The sequence below is a fragment of the Callospermophilus lateralis genome, chromosome 6 (assembly GCF_048772815.1).
Source record: "Callospermophilus lateralis isolate mCalLat2 chromosome 6, mCalLat2.hap1, whole genome shotgun sequence".
Taxonomy (NCBI): domain Eukaryota; kingdom Metazoa; phylum Chordata; class Mammalia; order Rodentia; family Sciuridae; genus Callospermophilus; species Callospermophilus lateralis.
In genome coordinates, this window is record NC_135310.1 from 64,899,664 (window position 1) to 64,919,409 (window position 19,746).

The window sequence follows — 19,746 nt, forward strand, 5'->3', positions numbered from 1 at the left end:
TTGAAAGAAACGGTTAGATGGTTTCAAAGTAGTCATTGTACCATTTGACATTCCTACCAACAGTGTGGTGTGGAGAGTACTGATTTCCCTCTAAAAGCCAATATTGGCCATTATCCAATAGTGTCTGGACTATCTATTTGTATGAATTATGAGGAAGAGTTTGTAATAATATGGTTAATTTAGGCTGTATAGACTTCAACAAAATGGATTCAGTTTAAATAGTCAACTCTGGGGCCTAATGATCTAGATTTATTAAGAAAAGTGATTGAAGACGTGGCATCCACAGAGAATCCTTTACGTCAATGTTAAGATCTTTGCTTTTCATGCAGCAAAGAATGCATATCACTTTGCAATTTTAAACATACATGAAGTATGTCGCTCCCACCTCCCACACATTCTCGGATCAAATCCTCTGAAACACTATAAGCTTGTAGCATGCATACAAATCAAAGGGGAACCTGTCAGACACACAGATTTCTGGGTGCTCTCCCTACCATTCTGAACCAGAGGTTTGGGTGGGGCCCAGGAACCTGCATTTTAGGAAATGCTGTATTGCTGTATTTGAACCTGTTGCAGCACTTTTTCATACTTAAGGGTTACAATTTTAGGCACCACTTATTTCCAGTGTAGTGGTGTTAAATGTTATTCAAGTGTAAGCCACTGGATTTCAAATGAGTTTTTTTGGTTAGTAACCTTGTCAACATGAGCCTCCTCATGGTTTATTTTCACTTTTTTCATTTTTGGAATAGTTTATACATTAGAGCTAGGCAGACCATTACCAGGATCAGTTCCACTGTCGCAAATCCTCACTTCCCTGACTCTGCTGCCACGTCTTTTTTTTTTTTTTGTCATTAAGCCAGAGTCCAGAGCCCATGACACAGTCTATTGTAGAAATACAGGAATAAATTGGCATCTTAATTTGAGCTAAGAAAGTTTTTTCCCCTATAGTAACCATTTATCGTCTTTAGGAGTTTACATTCAGAGTTCATTCACTTGAATAGCGCAGTCACTGTCACATATAAGACTGGACTGCGTGTTTCTGTTACTCATACGATGAAATTGAAATAACAACATTGTTTTTCTCTCTTTTAAAATGCGCTCTATTTAGAACTATTTTGGTGGAAAACTCTCTGCTCAAGGGAAAATGCCTTGGATTGAATATAACCATGAAAAAGTTTCTGGCACAGAATTCATTATTGACTTTCTGGAAGAGAAACTTGGAGTGAATTTGAACAAAAACCTTGGACCTCATGAAAGAGCTGTGTCCCGTGCGGTGACCAAGATGGTGGAGGAGCACTTCTATTGGTGAGTGCCCTGAGGGCGCGACCCCATCCTTCCAGAGCATGCCCAAGTTCTGTTTCATTTTTCAGGTATTCCTCCCATTCCGCCCACCTTTTCAAAAGTTTTCTGTTAACAGTTTGGGATAAGAAATCAGACAGACTCAAGGTCCAAGGCATGACTGTTACATATTTAGCAGTGTCTAGATAGGGTCCCTATACATTTCCTGAAGAGGACCAGCTAGTAAGTATTTTAGATTTCGAGGCCACATGTTTCTGTTGCAGAAACTAAACTCCACCTTTTTATTGCAAAAGCTCCCATAAGCAATATGCCCTGAGTCAGCATGACTGTAAAACTTTATTATGGACATTGAACCTTGAATTTCATTTAATATAACCTATTCTCCTTTTGATTTTTTTCTAGCCATGTAAAAATGTAAAAACTGTGTAGCCCATGTGCTGCAGTTTGCTGGCCCTTGATCACTGAGGTGAAGGGGATACTTCATTTGGTTGGGATCAGGGTTCTTTATCAATACAAACTGCTGGATTAAAATCCCATCACATCAGATACCTGGAAGAGGCAGGGAAGAGCACATGGAGACAGAATTCCTAGGTGAAGTAGATTACACAGCCTTTGTGAGTTTGCTGTCATTTTTTCTTAGATAGTAGGAGTTCTCTTGTGTTCCAGAAGTAGAGCGTGCAGTGACTTTGCCCTGGTAGCCTGGCTCCTAGTTAGTATTCCTCAAGTTTGAAGCATCACAGTTGTGCTCCCGAGTTGCTCCTGTTCTGCTCCTTATGGCTTTGAGCTGGCAAGTCTGGCTCTTCTTGCTTTGCAAACTCATTTGTCATGTGGGACTTTGCCCTTTCCTTTCATCCATTTTCTGGCATTTCTGAGTCTTTCTCTACATCCCTATAGATGAGAACAGATTTCTCCCTGATTTCTATAAACTTTATCTTCTCCTGTAGATTTAATTAAAAATTGTTAAGCCCATTTTTTTTTTAACTTTAATTGTTACTCTGGGGCTAGAGGCTGGTCCAGTAGATTTTACCAACCGCCTCTTTCCCCCTGAAAGACACACTCCACATGGGGCCCATCAAAGAGGATTCTTCCTCATTGTCTCCAGGTTTCACTTATTCTATCCTCTTTCTAAATGGAAAACTTGCTGTTCTGGTCTCAGATTTGAAGTGACCCTCTATTTTTCCTCATCTTTTCTTACTTTTGGTTCTTGCTCAGTTGGTTCTGAGCTGATCTGAGCTCCACATCCTCTCCCTGCTCACTATAGAGGTGAAGGAAGGGTGAGCAGGGAGGGATCTAGAGAGGTGGTGAGCACAAGTCAGTGTGGAAGAGATCAGACTCCGTGTTCTGAAAGAAACCTGGCTCTGTTCCTTATAGTGCTGATGGAGGACTTCTAGGGTTCCCCTTTCCTGTGCAGGAGTCACAGTGGGGACCAAAATGCATGACTAAGTATGACTCACTTGGCTTCCAGAAAAAGACTTGTGGGACAGAACACATCACACTGGCTTTCCATGCTCCTGATCCAGCTCTGCAGTGATGAAGGAAAATGAAGAACCTACCTCGGGCTACCCTGACCCTCATATCTTTTTTTGACAAGCCTCTCCAAAAGATACCCATGCGTTATTTGATAGATGTGCTCATTAATGTGGAGTGCTGTTACCTTGTCAGCTGCCTGAAGAACTGAGGCCCTACACTTTAACTGGTACTTTGGCTACAACTTAGATTTCTAGGTAGCTCAGAAAATATGTTTCCCGGTTAGAAAATGTTTGATTCAGCAGAATTCCCAGCTCCCACACTCATTGCCTTTTGCTCTGTGTGTGTGTGTGTGTGTGTGTGAGATTTATATAACTTTGCTTCCTGGTAGAAGTTCATGGATGGCTTCTCCTCACTATCATTTTTTTTTTTCACCAGCCCTCAGCTGATACTGGATGTGGAGGGAAGGCTGTGGATGTGGGTCGAATGTGGGGAAGTTGACAAGTGGTACCCTGGTAGGGAAGCATCTTAATGTTATGGATCATAAACTTCCAGGTGCTTTGCTTGGAGATTTGCTTGGGCTATATGTAGACTCTTCTAAGGATGATTTCATTTCTCTAATTCACTTTGTTATTAGAAAAATACTTTTTTGGGGGGGGGGATAGCTCTTATATCTTTCTTGTGTCTATTCAAGGATTAATTGGAGGAAGAAATAGTGAAGGTTGGAGGGAGGGTCTTGGTTAAGATGCAGGTAGCTAGTGACCTTTCAAAATTGTATTCCTACTCCTCCTATTCCCTTTAGTCTCTAGTAGCAGCAGGAAAAGCCCTGCTCTCTGTTTCTGAAAGTTCCTGACCCTTTAGCCAACAGCTTGCTCTGAGGAGATTTTGCAGAGACTCCTAAGAGCTCTAAATCCCACCCAGTCCCCCTAAAATGCCTCAGGCAGAGAACCTCTGACATTCTTCTCTTAAGCTCCTCTCCTCCTCCTCTTCTGGTTCCAGCAGCCACACCTAAAATGTGCATCCCTGGAAACCAGGGCCCAGCATAGGAAACTGACCTCATTATGGGGGAAAATCTTACAAGTATGTTTTTTTTTTTGTGAGATCTTGTTAAATTCTGACGATCATTGAGCTCCTAGTCTCTAATGTACTCAGAGGTAGGAGAGGAAACTGCAGTAAGCCTACTATGTTTAACTCAGTTATTGAATGATCTGGGGGTTTCAGATATGTTTTATTTTGGCCTGAAACTTTAAAAATTCTTCACATCAAGTACAATTTTCTGGACAGCAAAGGCAATGGAAAGCTCTCATTATTATGTAACATCACATAATTCTGAAGCTCTGTTTTAGTCTGTTCAAATAAGCACACTCAGCTATAAAGTGTTTGCTTATATTTGAAATCTATACAGTTACATCCCACTTACATTATAAAAGCTATTATTGAACATGGAGAAGACAGGTTTTTTTCATATCCCCTTTGTCCTACTGGATGCTTAAGTTAGATCCAATACGGAGAAGCTGGTATGAAGGAGTGTGGGAGAGACAGGGCATCAAATTACTGGAAAGAATTGGTTTCAGGCAGCACTATAGCTTCTTCAGTGTAGCATACTGCCCCCTCGTGGACATTAGTGAGTGTTTTTTTTGATTCTCCCAACTCCATAGGGAAGTGTGCTGGGAGGGCTGTATTGTTAGACACTATAGTCATAAACCCTACTAATATAGGCATTAGAAAAATGAATTCAAATTTGCTTCTAAGTTGGCCATAAATTAAAGATTTTGAGATTGAAGTATTTTTTTTCTTTTTGGGCATTGCTGTGGATTAAACTCAGGGACTCATGCATGGTAGGCAAGTGCTTTATCATTGGGTCACACTTTTGGACTTTTTAAAAATTTTTTGCCAATACTGGGGATTGAACTCAAGAGCCTTGCATGTGCTAGGCAAGTGATACTACCACTGAGCTACATCTGCATTCCCAGCCCTATTATATTATAGATTTTTAAATCTTATTATTATTTTATGGTGTTGGGGATCCGGGCCTCTCACATGCTAGGCAAGGGCTCTACCACTGAGCCAAATCCCAGCCCCATGTAGCTTTTGATGTAATTTCAGTGACTGTGAGAGATGGGTGCTTTCTTAAAATGACTTACCCAAGAAGGTCTATTCTAAAAGCCAGGACAGGCTCCCTGACTGCAACTCAATTAATATGTTCCCCTTGTCATTCTTTGCCATTCAGTTTTAGCAGTAGGGAGGGCTCCTGTTTGGAAGGCCCAATTTAATGCTTGTGAAACTTGGTGAAAGTACAGAAACATACCATAAGCTCCTCTATCCTCTGGCAAATATTCAGAGTACAAGACAAAGTTAGCAAGGATGTAGCCCACACAGAGAGCGGCTTTCTCATGACTCGGAAGGCCACGTTCTGAGACTCAGTTGTTTGCATGGTTTGCAGTTTTTCACACGTCAATGTTCATTTCTACCATGGATCTGGTGTCTTTTAAGTTATGATGAGAGATATCTCTTCATTAAAAATATCAGGGATCAGCATTTCTTTGCTTGTTTTTTAAAAATCTCCTTTAAAAATACATGAGCAGATTTTATTCTTATGTTGTAAGATAATATTTCAAAACTCTTTGACCCCATTTTTGCATAAGAGCTCAGATAGATCTGTTGCAATAAGGAAAGTGAGTACCTCAACTTCCTGAAATAGACTTTCCAGTGATAAATTACTTTAATTGCTTAGCCTAATCTACTTTCCAAATTGGCCCTTCCTGCCCTCTTCAGTTAATAATTCATAATTCCCTGTGCAGTGGACTCCTTCTCAGCAGAGAGGGAGGAGCCATGAATCCCAGAATAAGAGTGGCAGCCCTTTTGTCCCCCTCTGTAGGCATTTCTCCTTTTTCCATTTTTCTGCTTAAGTGTGTGTCATCCCTTAGAAACACTACTTAGCAGTGGTTGGCTCGGAGTGAAGCCTTTTTTCATTCAATCAATAATTCATTCTTCAGCCAGCTAAATGAATGACTACCAGTAACAGGCACCATGTCCCTACCCTCAAGTGGCTCACAGGCTGAAGGGAGACAGACATCATAGGTCTGCAATGGTCATTGTAGGGGGCAGTATGAAGAACGGAGGGAAGGCAGTGAGAACCTGCTGGAGAGAAGAGGAAGACTTCCCAAAGGAGATGGTGTCATGAGGGAGTCCAGGGACAACTGAAGTGACTGGAAGTGGAAGATTAGGATGTCCTGAGAAAGAGGGGTCAGCATTTGCAAAAGTGTAGAGGCAACAGAGGTATTTCAGAAGTATCTTGGTCGACTTGCAATGCCATCACAGAATAGCACACACTGGATGGTTTGTGAATAAACCCAATTGTCCTTCTTCTGTGTTCTACACTCATTCCTGCTGCAATGAGATAACTTTATATCTATGCAGTGATGTGCCTCCTCCCTGCTGAACCGTGTGGCCCAGAACATGCCCCTCCCATCTCTACCTGCTTCTCTCTACCCATCACTGTGTCTCCGTTTTCTGCACATGCCCTCATACACATTTCCTGCTCAACAGAGAAAACTGAAGTCATCAACTCTGAACCATTCAGTAGCCCCTGATCCCTTATAACACCTTCTTTTCCTCCGTCTCAGAGCAATTCCCTGCTTCTCTTCAAGTTGCACCTCCAGCCTGGCCTTCTCATCTAACTTGCCCTTGAACCATGGTTTTCTCAATAACATTCTTCACTCTAAAAACTTCTTTAGGTGACCTCACCTCTTCTCACAGCTTTAAAACTGCCATCACCTTGCCCCTGACCATCAATTTTCCATCTGGAGTCTCACCCTGTCTCTTGAGTTCTCAGCCTTCTGAATGTCTTGCCTCAGGAGTTCCATGGGACTTTCAAATGCACCTGGTTAGCTCATCTTTCATTGCCCAAATCAGTTCCTCCTTGTGTAATCCAGTATCTGTTGGTGATATTATCCACCCAAACCAGCCTAGGAGTAAATGCCTGGTTTCTCCTTATACACAATTCTTTGACTGATAGACTCTCTTCTATCTCAGCATTTCTCCCACCCATTCCTTGCCCAGTATCCCCTCTGCCACTGCCTCAGTGAGTGCATCATTTCTTGCCTGGTCTTGATGCAGTCTTCTAGCCAGCCTTCCTACCAGCATTGCCACACATCTGGTTATGCTTCTTGTCTGTTAAAAACTTTCCAGGAATTAACCTTTGCTTTTGGGATGAAGTTCACCAGGTCTGTCATGATCTGATCCTTGCCAGTCTCATCTCTCACAAGTTACCTCATCTTCGTCCTGTGCCCCACCCACACTTCCTGAAATTCTCACAGGTCATCAAGCAGCCAGGGTTCTTAATTACCGCAGGTATACAAAGAAGAGCAAGTGGAAAAGCATTTAGTTTTCATATTTATACAGAATTTAGCAGAACAAATGTGACATATATTATACTGAGATATCCAATTAATGCTTTTCCTAGATCATTGTGATGTACTTTTTTCCCCTATTTTCAGCAAAATCTGTTTCATGACTCCTAAATACTCTGAGAGACTTACTAAAAAGAGGTACATGAAGCTTTCTAATAAGATCTGTGCATATTATTTTAACCAGGGAATAAAGAAGAGTGTTTAACACATAATGTTAAACTTGATTACAGTTAAATTGATTTATAAAATCAGTAAAATTCAGGAATTTTTCAGTATTTTGGAGAAATGGACTTCTTATTTTCATATTTAAAGAGGAGACAGGCTGGGTTGTGGCTCAGTGGTAGTGTGCTTGCCTAGCACATGTGAGACACTGGGTTCAATTTCTAGCACCACATAAGAAAACTAAACAAACAAAATATAGGTATTGTGTTCATCTACAACTAAAAATATTTTTTAAAAAAGTAAAGAGGAGACAACTGTAAAGGCACAGAACTGTATAAGATGATCAAACTTCCAGGGCCTTTCGTTTTTTTTTTTTTTTCTCTCCCTTCACGTGGAAAACAGCATTTTGTTTCAGCAACAATTGACTCTCATCCCTTGTGTTCCCTCACAAAATGTTGTTCACATTTCTGATTTTTTAAAAATGCTTATTACTGCTGCATCAACCTGTACTAGAAGTAGAGATGACTCTCACTACATTTTTTATCAGTATGAGGAAAAACTAGAGTCTCATGCCTGCACTCCTACCGCTATCTTTTCCTCAGTCTTCAGTGGGAAACCCTTTTAATTTCTAACTACCAACACCGTTAGCTTTAAGTTTCAGTTGCAAAGATTTGGAGAACAGATTTGGCAAAGGCCTGGGTATTGCAGAGGAGATTCATGAACAGTGAATAGCTATTTAACTGTCTGTACATGTTATATAGGCGCACCCTATGCTGAGGTTGCCAAGAGCACCACCCAGGTGGGAAAAGTGACTCAAACAAGTTCCTTTGGAATTTTATTCACTTTATATTCCTGAGAACAAGCTGAGGTGTAAAGTTGGTTTTTAGGAGAGCCAATCATTTCCAAAATATTTATAATTTATAATAAACATGGACAAGTATACCTACTCACTAATCCTCTGTAAAAAAGATAAAAATGGTTTCTTTTTAAAAAAAAATAATTTTATATCATGAAATATAAAGTGCAAACAACGGAGTGTATGAAACAGAACCATGCAGCTTTTTTTAAAAAAAATATTCTTTTTAGTTGTAGATGGACACAGTATCTTTATTTACTTATTTTTATGTCGTGCTGAGGATTGAACCCAGTGCTTCTCATTGTGAGGCAGGTGCTCTACCCTGAGCTACAGCCCCAACCCACCATGCAGCTTTTTTTAGCACAAAGCCTGTGCCTGTAGTGTCTGTGCTCAAGAAAGGAAGGAAGGATGCCAGCCCCCGAGTCAGACTCACTGCCCTAATTAAAGCACTTTGAGTTGGGGTTCTTCTTGTTTTTTGTGGGGCTGTGTACGAAAAAGGGAAAGCATGGTGTGGAGAGGGTCTGAGGGCGGGTTCCCGGAGAGGTTTGGTGGGATTGGAATATCATCTGGATTTTTCACCTTTTCTCTCACAGGCCCGTATTAGAGCCTCTTGTAATATCTGCCACACAGATTGCTCTTTGTAAAAGCTGCAATTATTTGGTTCCTCCAGAGTGTGCCGAGTTCTGAACAACTCATTCAGAAGCAACTCTCTGGAGCTGACACACGTCTGATGCACGGTAGTAACCTGTTTCCACACAATTCCAGGACATTAGCTTATTGCCAGTGGGTGGACAATCTCAATGAGACCCGGAAGATGCTCTCTCTTAGTGGTGGTGGTCCCTTCAGTAACCTGCTGAGGTGGGTCGTGTGCCACATAACAAAAGGAATTGTGAAGCGCGAGATGCACGGCCATGGCATTGGCCGCTTCTCGGAGGAAGAGATTTACATGCTGATGGAGAAGGACATGCGCTCCTTAGCAGGGCTCTTGGGTAATGTACCACGCCTTCTATTCTGTATTTTGTATCCTTATATTTTGCATGTGTAGTGAAGCACTGCTGATGTACTAATGTAAACCAAGCAAGTCATCTTGCTTGGTTTCTTCTCTTCCACATGTGGGTTGCAGTGCCATCATTTAACAAAGCCCCCCAGTTTTCAGGAGTTTTTAGTCTTTCCACTAATTTCTGGTATTTGACTATGATTTGTGTAGCAGGTCCCTTGTGAAGAGATATGGGACATGCTTTGGTATCACTACCTGGCTGTAAATGATGCAGATATTTCTGAATGTGCTGTGAGAAAAGGATGATTTTGAGCAAGGAAAGCTCTTCTGTTTATAAATAGTTCAAGGTTAAAAGGCAGCTTGTGAATTGTACCCATCAACAAGTTTGAGAGAGATGCTGTGGGCGCTGGTTCTGACCTATTCCATGTGCATGTGCAACATTTGTCCTTTTCTCATCCCTTCCATTTCTGTTTGTGTTCTTGATCCTCTTCAGAGCATGTTTTAGCTCTGATTTTGTATTTATGACACACAATGAGCTTACCTGCGTTTGGGAACTTCCTCAAGGAGAGGTGCAGAGCCATGTTCTGTTCACGGGCTGGTGAGGGTGGGTGTGCCCTTGCTCACTGGCTGGCTGGAGGGGGCCCAGACTGCTGCAGTTCTGTACTTGGCAGAGCTAGAGTCTTACCTATGACAATTCATGAATAGATCATTTGAATTCAGGATCCTGCAGGTATGAAATAATGTTTACTTCTAGAGGGAGACAACTAAGGTAGAGGGAGTCAAGTCCTCCGTGTGATTAGTCTTTGGGGTCTACTGATTTCATCTACATAAGGTGGTTTTCTTCCACTGGCCTTCCCTTGGTAGCAGCAATTCCCAGATTCGTTGTTATCCTATTCTGGAACATGTTAGTACCTTACCTCCATCAGAAAGTGGGATTTGGAATTTGTTTTGTTGAAACCCACGTAGTGCCCTAGGAACTGGAGGCTGAGTTAGGTACAGTCTGTCCCTTGCAGAGTGACTTACTCTGTCTGGATTTTTATTGTTGCATACCCCTGACACTTGCTAGACATGGAGTTCTTCCTTGAACCTTAGCCTGTGGGTGGCAGATTGTGGCTCCACTTCCATCTCTTGGTTAGCCTTGTTATAGGGGTCATGTACCATGGGGGGGCTTGATGCTGGCTGAACTCCTTCTAAAGCTCTGTCTGGCTTGAAGAATTAACACTGTGTAGACTTTCTTTTGTTTTGCTCCACTGAGAATTAGCCTTGTTCATTCCTGTAGAATCTTAGCACTGGATTCTTGACCTCAAAAACCAGGCTCACAGCTGGGTCACTTCCTCCTTAACATTGACTATGTCTCTTCCTGACTTGCTTCTCCTCCCTGCCAGCCCATGCTGTTGGGAGGCTGGCAAACAGGGAGTTGAGTCCCCACAGTTATGGCAGAGATTATGGTATTAAAGTGCTGCTTATCTTCAACAGTGTGACAGTTTGTTTCTTAAACAGAGCGTGGTGATCGTCACTTTTCTGGGGCATTTCCGGTTAAGAGAACTAGGGAACAGGTTGATAATGATAACTGATAACATTTCTTTAACATTTGATGACTTAAACGATGCTATCTCCTGAATTTCTGGGAGATGGGAGGGAAATTAATCACTTGATGGCTAGGTTGGATACTTGGCAGATATAGTAGTCCCCCCTTATTCATGACTTTCTGGAATTTTAGATATCTGTAGTCAATTGCAGCCTGAAAATATTGAATGGGAAATCCCAGCAATAAATTTATAAGTTTTAAATTGCAGTGTTCTGTGTAATATGATGAAATCTCTCACCTCCCAGTCCAGGATGTGAATCATCTCTTCATCCACCATATCCATGCTCTATTAACTACATTTAGTAACCCTCTTGATTTGTGTCATGATGTACTACAGTGCTTGCATACCGGTAACTCTTATTTTATGGAGAATTGCTCTAAGTACAAGAGTAGTGATGCTGAAAATTTGGATATGCCAAAGAGAAGTTGTAAAGTATTTCTTTAAGTGAAAGGATGAAAGTTCTCAATAAGGAAAAAAAAACCATCCTATGCTGAAGTTGCTAAAATCTATAAGTTATGCTTGCTTATCTCTAACTGAATCTCACTTATAAATTAAACTTTATCATAGGTCTGTACCTATGGGGGAAAAAACCATACTATATAAATGTTTGGTTCTATCTGTGGCCTCAGGCATCCACTAGAGATCTTAGAACATATCCACTGAGGACAAGATGGGGGGCTACTCTACCTCCTAGAGTGTGAGGTCTAAATGCAATAAATATTTACTAAGAGTCTGACCCATGAGAGATACTAAATAAATAGTAGTTACAGTTATTAATTAATTATAGAATTTTGGGAAGATTCAGAAAAGCACAAGGAAGGAAAATAAATCATTATACTTTTATAATCTAGTGCTAACCATGGTTACCATTTTGATATATAACTTTCCAGTATTTTTACGCATAATTTTGAATCATGGTTATGCTTTTCTTTCTGTATGCATGTTAGTTTCCATTTCTCCTAATTTTTTCTTATTAAATATTCTATACTTTGTGACTCTATAAACCTGGTATCATACTTGGTACCAGGAAAACTGATATAAGACTTATCAGATGAAACCTCACTTTATCTTCTGCCTTTTTAATATTTGTTATATTATTAATACTCAGTCTACAGTTATGATCTTGAAGCAGATAGAAAATAAGAGAATGAAATTAAGAATTGTATAGCTGTATCTGGTGTTAGCAAAGAGATCCCCAGCTGTAACCATTATATATGAGATTAAACTAAGAATAGAAGATGGAATCTAGCACAAAATTAAATAACACCACTCATCTGACAGATAAGGAAATCAAGGCACAGAAGGTTGAGTGATTTACCAGAAGTCACACAATCTATAGAAGTGGATCCAGGAATCAGATCCAGGTCAAACTCAAGACTCTTTGTTATTTTCTGACCCTACCATCACCCTCAGGTTCCTTATGGATTGTGCTTCAAAGTGAAGAAGTTGGATTATCTCAGGCTGACCTCTTTAAAATGTCTCCTAAAGTTGCTAGAGCTTTAACTGGCAACTTAAAATGTTGTCTCCAAAGTAATTTTTAAGTATGTTTTATTAGATGGCTCCAGGGATGGGAGTGCAGAATTAAATATGGAGTATTACTATTGTTTGATTTCCTGAGCTTTGCGAGTTGAAGTTGGGCCTTCACCGGGAAGATTGCTCCCCAGCTAGGCTGAAATGCATCAGTACTTAAGAAGAAAGGATCTCTTAAAGGGCTGCTTCCGAAAAAGAAGGTGATAAATGGAATTTATTAAATGGAAGTGAGAGAAGCAGATTTCCAGCAAGATTTACTTGATTGATAAGAAATTTAATGTGCTTTTTCTTGAGGTAGAAAATAACTCGGCATGTCTTTGTCTTTCAGAGTCCTTGTTGATGTTGGGTTGGCATATCTGTCAGGACCAGATCAGTGTGATCTTGATTATTTAATACAGAGTAGAGGGATGTACCGCTGAGCTTTCCTTTACTACCTCCTCAGCATGTAGAATTGCAGCTGGGTAATTTTCCAGAATTATTGTATGTTGCTGTTGGATAAGAAGTTTTGTTTTTCAGGTACATAGATATTTGGCTGATCACTTAGTTAAGAGTTAAATTGTGAAGATTAAAATATTCTCAGAGAACAGCATGGTTAACCTTTTGTGATTAGTAAAAGAGAATCTCTCACCTAGTGTTCATTAGAAATGCCTTTGGGGTTGCACCTGCAGATTGGGAAGCCTTGCTATGAAGCACAGGGTTGATGCTGTTCAGGACACAGGTGGAGTACAGTCAGGCAGGGACATGTGTGGGGAAAAGGTAAAGAGAATAGGGTGCAGTTATGCCTTGAAATCTGGATAGAAATCCTGGAAAGGCAGAATGCCACATTGCTGACCCCACTCCTCCTCTGGCATGCCAAGAGAAGACAGAGCTTGTCTCCATGAGCTCAGAATCCAAAAGAGTAGGTTGAACTCTTGTGGGACCTAGAATGGAGAAGGATGTGGTAGCATCAGCAATGAGAGCTGCTCTTTTTGGTGAGTGTGCCAAACTCATCCTATGGATTAGTTCACTTTTCTTGTGTTTTTGAAACTTCTAGTCACAACACAAGATTGCATTTTGGTGCTTTGGCAAGCAGCTTTCACAAAGTTGGTCAGACCAAGAGTTATTAAGAAATGTTGAGGTGATCCCTGTTGTGTATGGAGGGTGAAGGGGAGAGTTTTTTTGAGGGTGGGCCTGAAGTTGTTCTCCCCTCTATCTCAGGATGGAGTAACAGGCTGCTGCATCGTGGTGGTGGAAGGCGGGGATGGTGGTGGTGGATAGTGACAGTCTTAAAGAATCTTGTGTTTAGCTGGTCATGATGGAGCAGCAGGGACTACTAAAATCTAATGTTTCTTTACTTCAGATTGATTTTTATGGATTGTGGGTGGTGACGCAGCAGTTATCTCATGGTAAACAAAGCTAGTTTGGGAGAAATAATAATAGAGAGGGAGAATAATAAAGATGCAGTTTCAAGTATGAGGCTCAACCTTGTACAGGTGGTGCTCAGTAACCATTTTTGAATGAATAAAGAAAAGAATGAATGAATGTTAGGATACATTTAGCAGATTAAGCATGCACTCCAGGATCTGTGGATCTGAGAGCACTTTCCAAGCAAAATATTTGAATGTGGGAATACATTTAAAGAATGAAATCAAAAATGGTAATGGGCTCTGCAACTGGAACCTGTAATTTCCTATCAAAGAATGGGGTCTTAAGCTGCTTCTCTGTAGTTAGAGACAATGGGAGGAGATTAAACTCATAATAATTAGAATTCTGATGGAAGGGTAATTCCTTGACTTAGATCAAGCACACATGTATTGAAGTGCATGCTGGGCTCTTTGTGAAGGGCTTGAGAGTTGGTGGTGAAAAAGTTGGGCACAGCCCTGAGCCACCAGAGCTGCCACCCAAGGGAGATACTGTTAGTAAACACTTATAAAATTGTAGCACTTGAGTGCCACAGTGGAGAAATGAAGGTGCAATGAGGGCATTTAGCAGTAGGTTGGGATGGGAGAGGGTGTGGTGGTTTGGGAAGGCTTCTTTGAGGGGCGATTTTTTTTTTTTTTTAAGTTGTAGATGGACACAATATCTTTTATTTTTTTATGTGGTGCTGAGGATCGAACCCAGTGCCTCACACATGTGAGGTGGATGCTCTACCGCTGAGCTACAGACCCAGCCCAGAGGGGCCATATTTAAGCTGGGCTCTGAAAGATAATCAAGGGTTAGGCAGGCATGCCGGGGAAGGGGAGCAGGGCCAGGACAGTGAGTAGAAGAGTATGGAATAGGGAAGGAGCCTTGCATTAATGTCTCAGAGATGAAACAGTGGGGAACTTTCAAGGAATGGAAAGGTGACCAGTGTCCCTGGAAATGGTATGAGAGCAGAAGGGCAGCATGAGGCTGAGGTAAGAAGATGCAAGGATTATACAGATCTCACATGTTGCATAAATAATTCTGGGCTTTTTCTAAGGCAAAGGAGACCATCAGAGGTTTAAAGTAGGGAGGTAGCATTGACGGGTAACAGACAGATTTGAGTGATGGGAATATGAGGCTAAGGAAATAATTGTATCAACTGGGCTCATTGTACTGACCCCCTACCTGCTTTCTTTCTTTTGGTATTGGAGATCCAACTTAGGAGTGCTTAATCACTGAGCCACACCCTCAGCCCTTTTTTATATTTTATTTAGAGATGGGGCTTTGCTGCGTTGCTTAGGGCCTAGCTAAGTTGCTGAGGCTGGCTTTGAACTCACGATCCTCCTGCCTCAGCTACTGGGATCCTCCCAAGCTACTGGGATTAGACGTGTGATACCATGCCTGGCTATTTTTTTTGTTTTTGTGCCTTAAGGGTACAAAGTTAGTGACTTCAGAGGCAAAATAGTATAAATACTCGACTCATAATTTACTTCCATAGAGGTAAATTGAATTGAACTTCACAATAGTTGCAAAAGAGCATTTTTATATTCTTAAATAATGAAGAGGCTAACAAGCAAATTAATTATTTGAAAATTAATTTTGTACCCACTATGCAACATTAATTAACTATGTGCTTTATTAGATTATTGGAAAATAAAGAATGAGATTGATCTCTACTCAAGAAGCTTATGAATGTAAGTTCTCAAGTTGCTATACTCAAGCAAACAACATCCTTGGGTGTGAAAAATTTTCCATATAATCTTGGAACTCCTATTATAATCTTTCAGAATTGGGGAAGAATAGGAAAAATGTCAGAAAATGGAGACAGAAACTTGTTCCTCTTTCCAAAATAAGAGCAAGAAGAAGGAGATTCTGAAAATGAAAATTAAATATCAGATGAGTTATTAAGTAAATGGTTATTTTTGTAAAGTACTATCTTTGGTTCATTGTGACTAAATCATACCAAAAAGTAAGTACTGTGCTTAACTTGCTAATTGGGTAGGTCGTCTCTCAGTTTCTTCAAACCATTGGGATACCATCATGTCTGACATTCTGGTGGGCACAATGGCTAATTTTCAAAGGGATTTGTGGGTGTGTGTGGTTCCTCAAGTTTTCCTGAGTGTTATGGGGAGGAGAGGAAGCCTGACAGGTTGGATTGTGTTCCATGTCATGCCCCGAGAAAAGCCCCATCTCTAAATAAAATATAATCATGACTGAGGTAAAGTCATGATTGGATCCTCATAGTTTTGACTAATGGACTAATATCACCAGATGAGACCTCTTTAGGAATAATGCTGTAGACTTATTATGTTCAGTACTTTTTCCCATTGATTTGTTCACAACTTTGAAGGCATGCTTAATGGTTTTGAATGATAGTGGGTGGAAGGATAGCCAAAAAGTTGAATGGAAGAATCAAGAATCAGAGCTTTGAACTTCAACAAGATGAAATCTAAAAGGGATAAATGTTAAATTTCATTCAGAGGTCTAAAATTCAAATTGCACATATCCAGGATGGAGAGGCATTTAAAACTACTTAAGGATTTTAATCTTGATATGTCCCCAGTGTGGTGAGCTGTCACAGAGACTATTAAAAACTTAACTTGTATAAATAGAGTATAATGTCTTTGCCCAAATTGTTTGCTTGGGGAAATTTGGTGTTTGCTTTCTCTGGGCATCCTTTGCAACTTCTTGTCATAACTTGATGTGACTTTTCCTTAGCTGTACTCTGTGCTGGGACTGGTGGATTCATTCTCTGTCTCTGGGCCCTGAGTGCATGACACACAATAGGCCTTCACCAAATGTTTGTTGATGAGAAGTGTACTGTTCAGTCATGGAATAAAGGAAAACAGTCACACTAGCATGTATCCAGAGGAGGTGGTTAAGGATGTGGTTAGTATTTACTCTACATCTCTATTATTAAATCAACCTTCATTTAAAAAAAATATTTATTTTTTAGGGGCTGGGGATGTGGCTTTAGCGGTAGCGCGCTCGCCTGGCATGCGTGCGGCCCGGGTTTGATCCTCAGCACCACATACAAACAAAGATGTTGTGTCCGCCGAAAACTAAAAAATAAATATTAAAAATTCTCTATCTTTAAAAAAAAGCAATAAACCTTTAAAAATATATATATTTATTTTTTAGTTTTAGGTGGACACAATATCTTTACTTTACATTTATGTGGTGCTGAGGATCGAACCCAGTGCCTCATGCATGCTAGACAAGCACTCTACCACTGAGCCACAATCCCAGCACATTCATTTTCTTTTTAAAGAGTTTTTTTTTTTTCCTAAAGGCTTTTGACCTGGACAGAAGCAAAATAGTTTTGTTATTTATTTATTTTTTATGGACACAATAGTACACAACTTATGAGGTACAATATGATGTTTTGATTCATGCTTACTGCATTTGGTTTTAACAGAGCTTGGGAACAGACTATTTTAGTACCTGCTCTTCCTACTCCATTTCATTATGTCATTTCAACAGCACCTCTTGGAAATATCTAGGTCATCTGCACATTAGCCCTTCAGGCTTCAGTGGGACACTGCTCTGAATACAGCAGACACACACCATAGTTCCCAGTGAAGGTAATGGAGAAGCCTTCAGATCTGGGCAGTGGAAAGGGATGAGAAGCAATAGATCGTATCTATGCACCTCTTAGCACACTTAGCATATACCAGGGAACTATGAGCTGAGGTCAGGGGAGAAGGAAGACATAGGAGCAATGAAGTCTGTCAATCTCACTAAAAGGGATCCACAGATGAAAAAAGAAAAAAATAGAGACTAAAGGGAATATTCTAGAACCTCAAAGCAGTGCTTTTTGAAGTAGATTCTATGTGCTTTCAAAACTATAGGTCCCTCTAGAACAGTGGCTTTCAGCCTGATTGCTCTTTAGAATGACCCAGGAAGGTGTGTGTGTGTGACTGGGTGCTTTTAAAATGCAGCTACACAGCTTCTTGCCAGGCTGATTAATTCACTGGGGTTGGGGTCTGTGGAAAGATATTTTTAAAAACTCAGCAGATGAGTCAAGTATATCTGTTATCTAAGATAGCTCACAGTGGAGGCCTAGGTGCTGCAAGAAGGAAGGTACCAGGTAAAGAACCATGGAAGGGCCATGTGTCTTGATACCAAAAGAGAGAGTACTGTAGCCTTTTATAAGGGAGGTGTTTTAGTCAGCTGCAACTACAAGATCTGACTAGAACAATTTTAGGGGAGGAAAAGTTTATTTAGAGGCTTGCAGTTTCAGAGGTCTCAGTCCATAGACAGCAAACTCCATTCCATGGGCTCAAGGTGAGGCTGAACATCAATGGAGGAAGAGTGTGGTAGAGGGAAGCAGCTCACATGATGATCAGGAAGGAGAGTGGGGAGGGAGGAGGGGGGAAGGGAAGAGAGAGAGGAGAGGGAGAGAGGGTGAGACTCCACTCTCTAGATACAAAATATGTACCCCTTAGCCCTGACTCCAGTGAACCACTTCCTCTAGCCACACCCCACCTGCCTCCAATTACCTACTCAGTTTATCCCTTTAGGGTTAACTCACTAATTAGGTTAAGGCTATAACCCAATCATTTCTCCTCCAAATCTTCTTGTATTGTTTCACATGTGAGCTTTTGCAGGACACCACATCTAAACCATAACACCCCAGTATTGGTACCAATTTCTGTTTGTTTGTTTTTTTTTCAGCTTTTTCGCTGCTGTGACTCAAAGACCCAACCATATGGTTTAGATGTGTTGTTCTGGTTGGGTCTTTTAGCCACAGCAGCGAAAAAGCTGAATAAAACAGGAGGTAATCAACTTTGGTGCAAATTAGGCCTACTTTCCAGTTTTGTTGAAAGGTAAGCCTGGTTGGGTCTGTCAGCATGGTACTTAGTCTGGTCCTTCCTTCTATCCATGTCAAAATCATTACTGTAGACAGTAGATTTTTTGTTGTTGTTATTTTCGTAAATTTTAGAAACAATTTTTAAAGTCAATTTTATTGAGATATAATGCACATACCATACAATCCACTTTTAAGGTATATAATTTTGTGCTTTTTATTATATTCACAAGGTTTTCATCCATGACCACTATCAAATTTCAGAACATTTTCATCGGTCCCAAAAGAAATGCATTAGTCATAAGCTGTCACTTCCCATCTCTTCCCCAGACCCTGGCAACCACCAGTTAGCACTACATCTCTGTAGATTTGCCCCTTCTGGTGATTTCATATAAATGGATTCATACAATATGTAGAAACTATTTTTAATAGCATCTTGAAGATGTTCTAGTCTTAACAACACCCCTGAGAGCCAGTCACTCTACAATGAGAGCCAGTCACTGTGCAGACAAGAAGCTAGGCGAGGTTCAGAGAAGGTTGAGGATGGTTCAAGGCCATTCAGTTAGTGACAGAATGTTTCCTTCTGTTCCAGCATACCTTGTTTGCATGGGTGGCTTGTAAAAGTCATATGCAAGAAAAGTAATATTTAGATTTGAAATCATAAATCCTATGTTCACCTGTATCAAATGGATTCCAGTGAAAGCCTAAGCTTTTACAAGTTTGTACTGGAGTCGTGTGCTTACCAGTTGAGGTGGAAGTAATTTACTCTGAAAGGTCTTTACATATGATTCAATAACTCTAAATTGCTTGCTGCTCTCTAATGGAGAGGATCATTGGAACATACACTCAGAAAGCATTAACTCCTCTCTTTGCTCATCCTCTGCACTCTAGACTTCCAATGAGAGGAGGGAGGAGGGAGGAGGGAAGATCTGATAGCCTGGGGACCCAGGTATCTTGAAATAGTCAGGGATAATGGGATAAGGCTCTACTAACACTTGCATCCTTACAGGGACTAGACATATGCAACCCAGAGTTGTGCTTCCTTTTTTTCTCATTTTCATTGTTGCTGTTTGAATTGGTAAGAACATGTTGATTACTCATGCAAACAAACAAAAATAGTTTTAGCAGAATAAAATGAAATGTTAATAAATGTTGAGTTCCTAGAATTCTTTGTGGTAGGTTTAGCAAATTAGTTGATATAATTTGGACAGACTCAATCTGGTCTTTATTTTATCCTAAGT

The 19,746-nt window shown here is 40.5% G+C and overlaps 1 protein-coding gene across 1 annotated transcript in view; it reads left to right on the top strand.

Moving 5' to 3' along the window:
* Positions 1 to 19,746, top strand: part of Faxc (failed axon connections homolog, metaxin like GST domain containing) — a 61,026-nt gene that overhangs the window by 14,892 nt on the left and 26,388 nt on the right. Inside the window, exons 3-4 of the mRNA XM_076858412.2 lie at positions 1,109 to 1,305; positions 8,962 to 9,185. Coding sequence (XP_076714527.1) covers positions 1,109 to 1,305; positions 8,962 to 9,185 — 421 coding nt within the window. The remainder of the gene's footprint in view (positions 1 to 1,108; positions 1,306 to 8,961; positions 9,186 to 19,746) is intronic.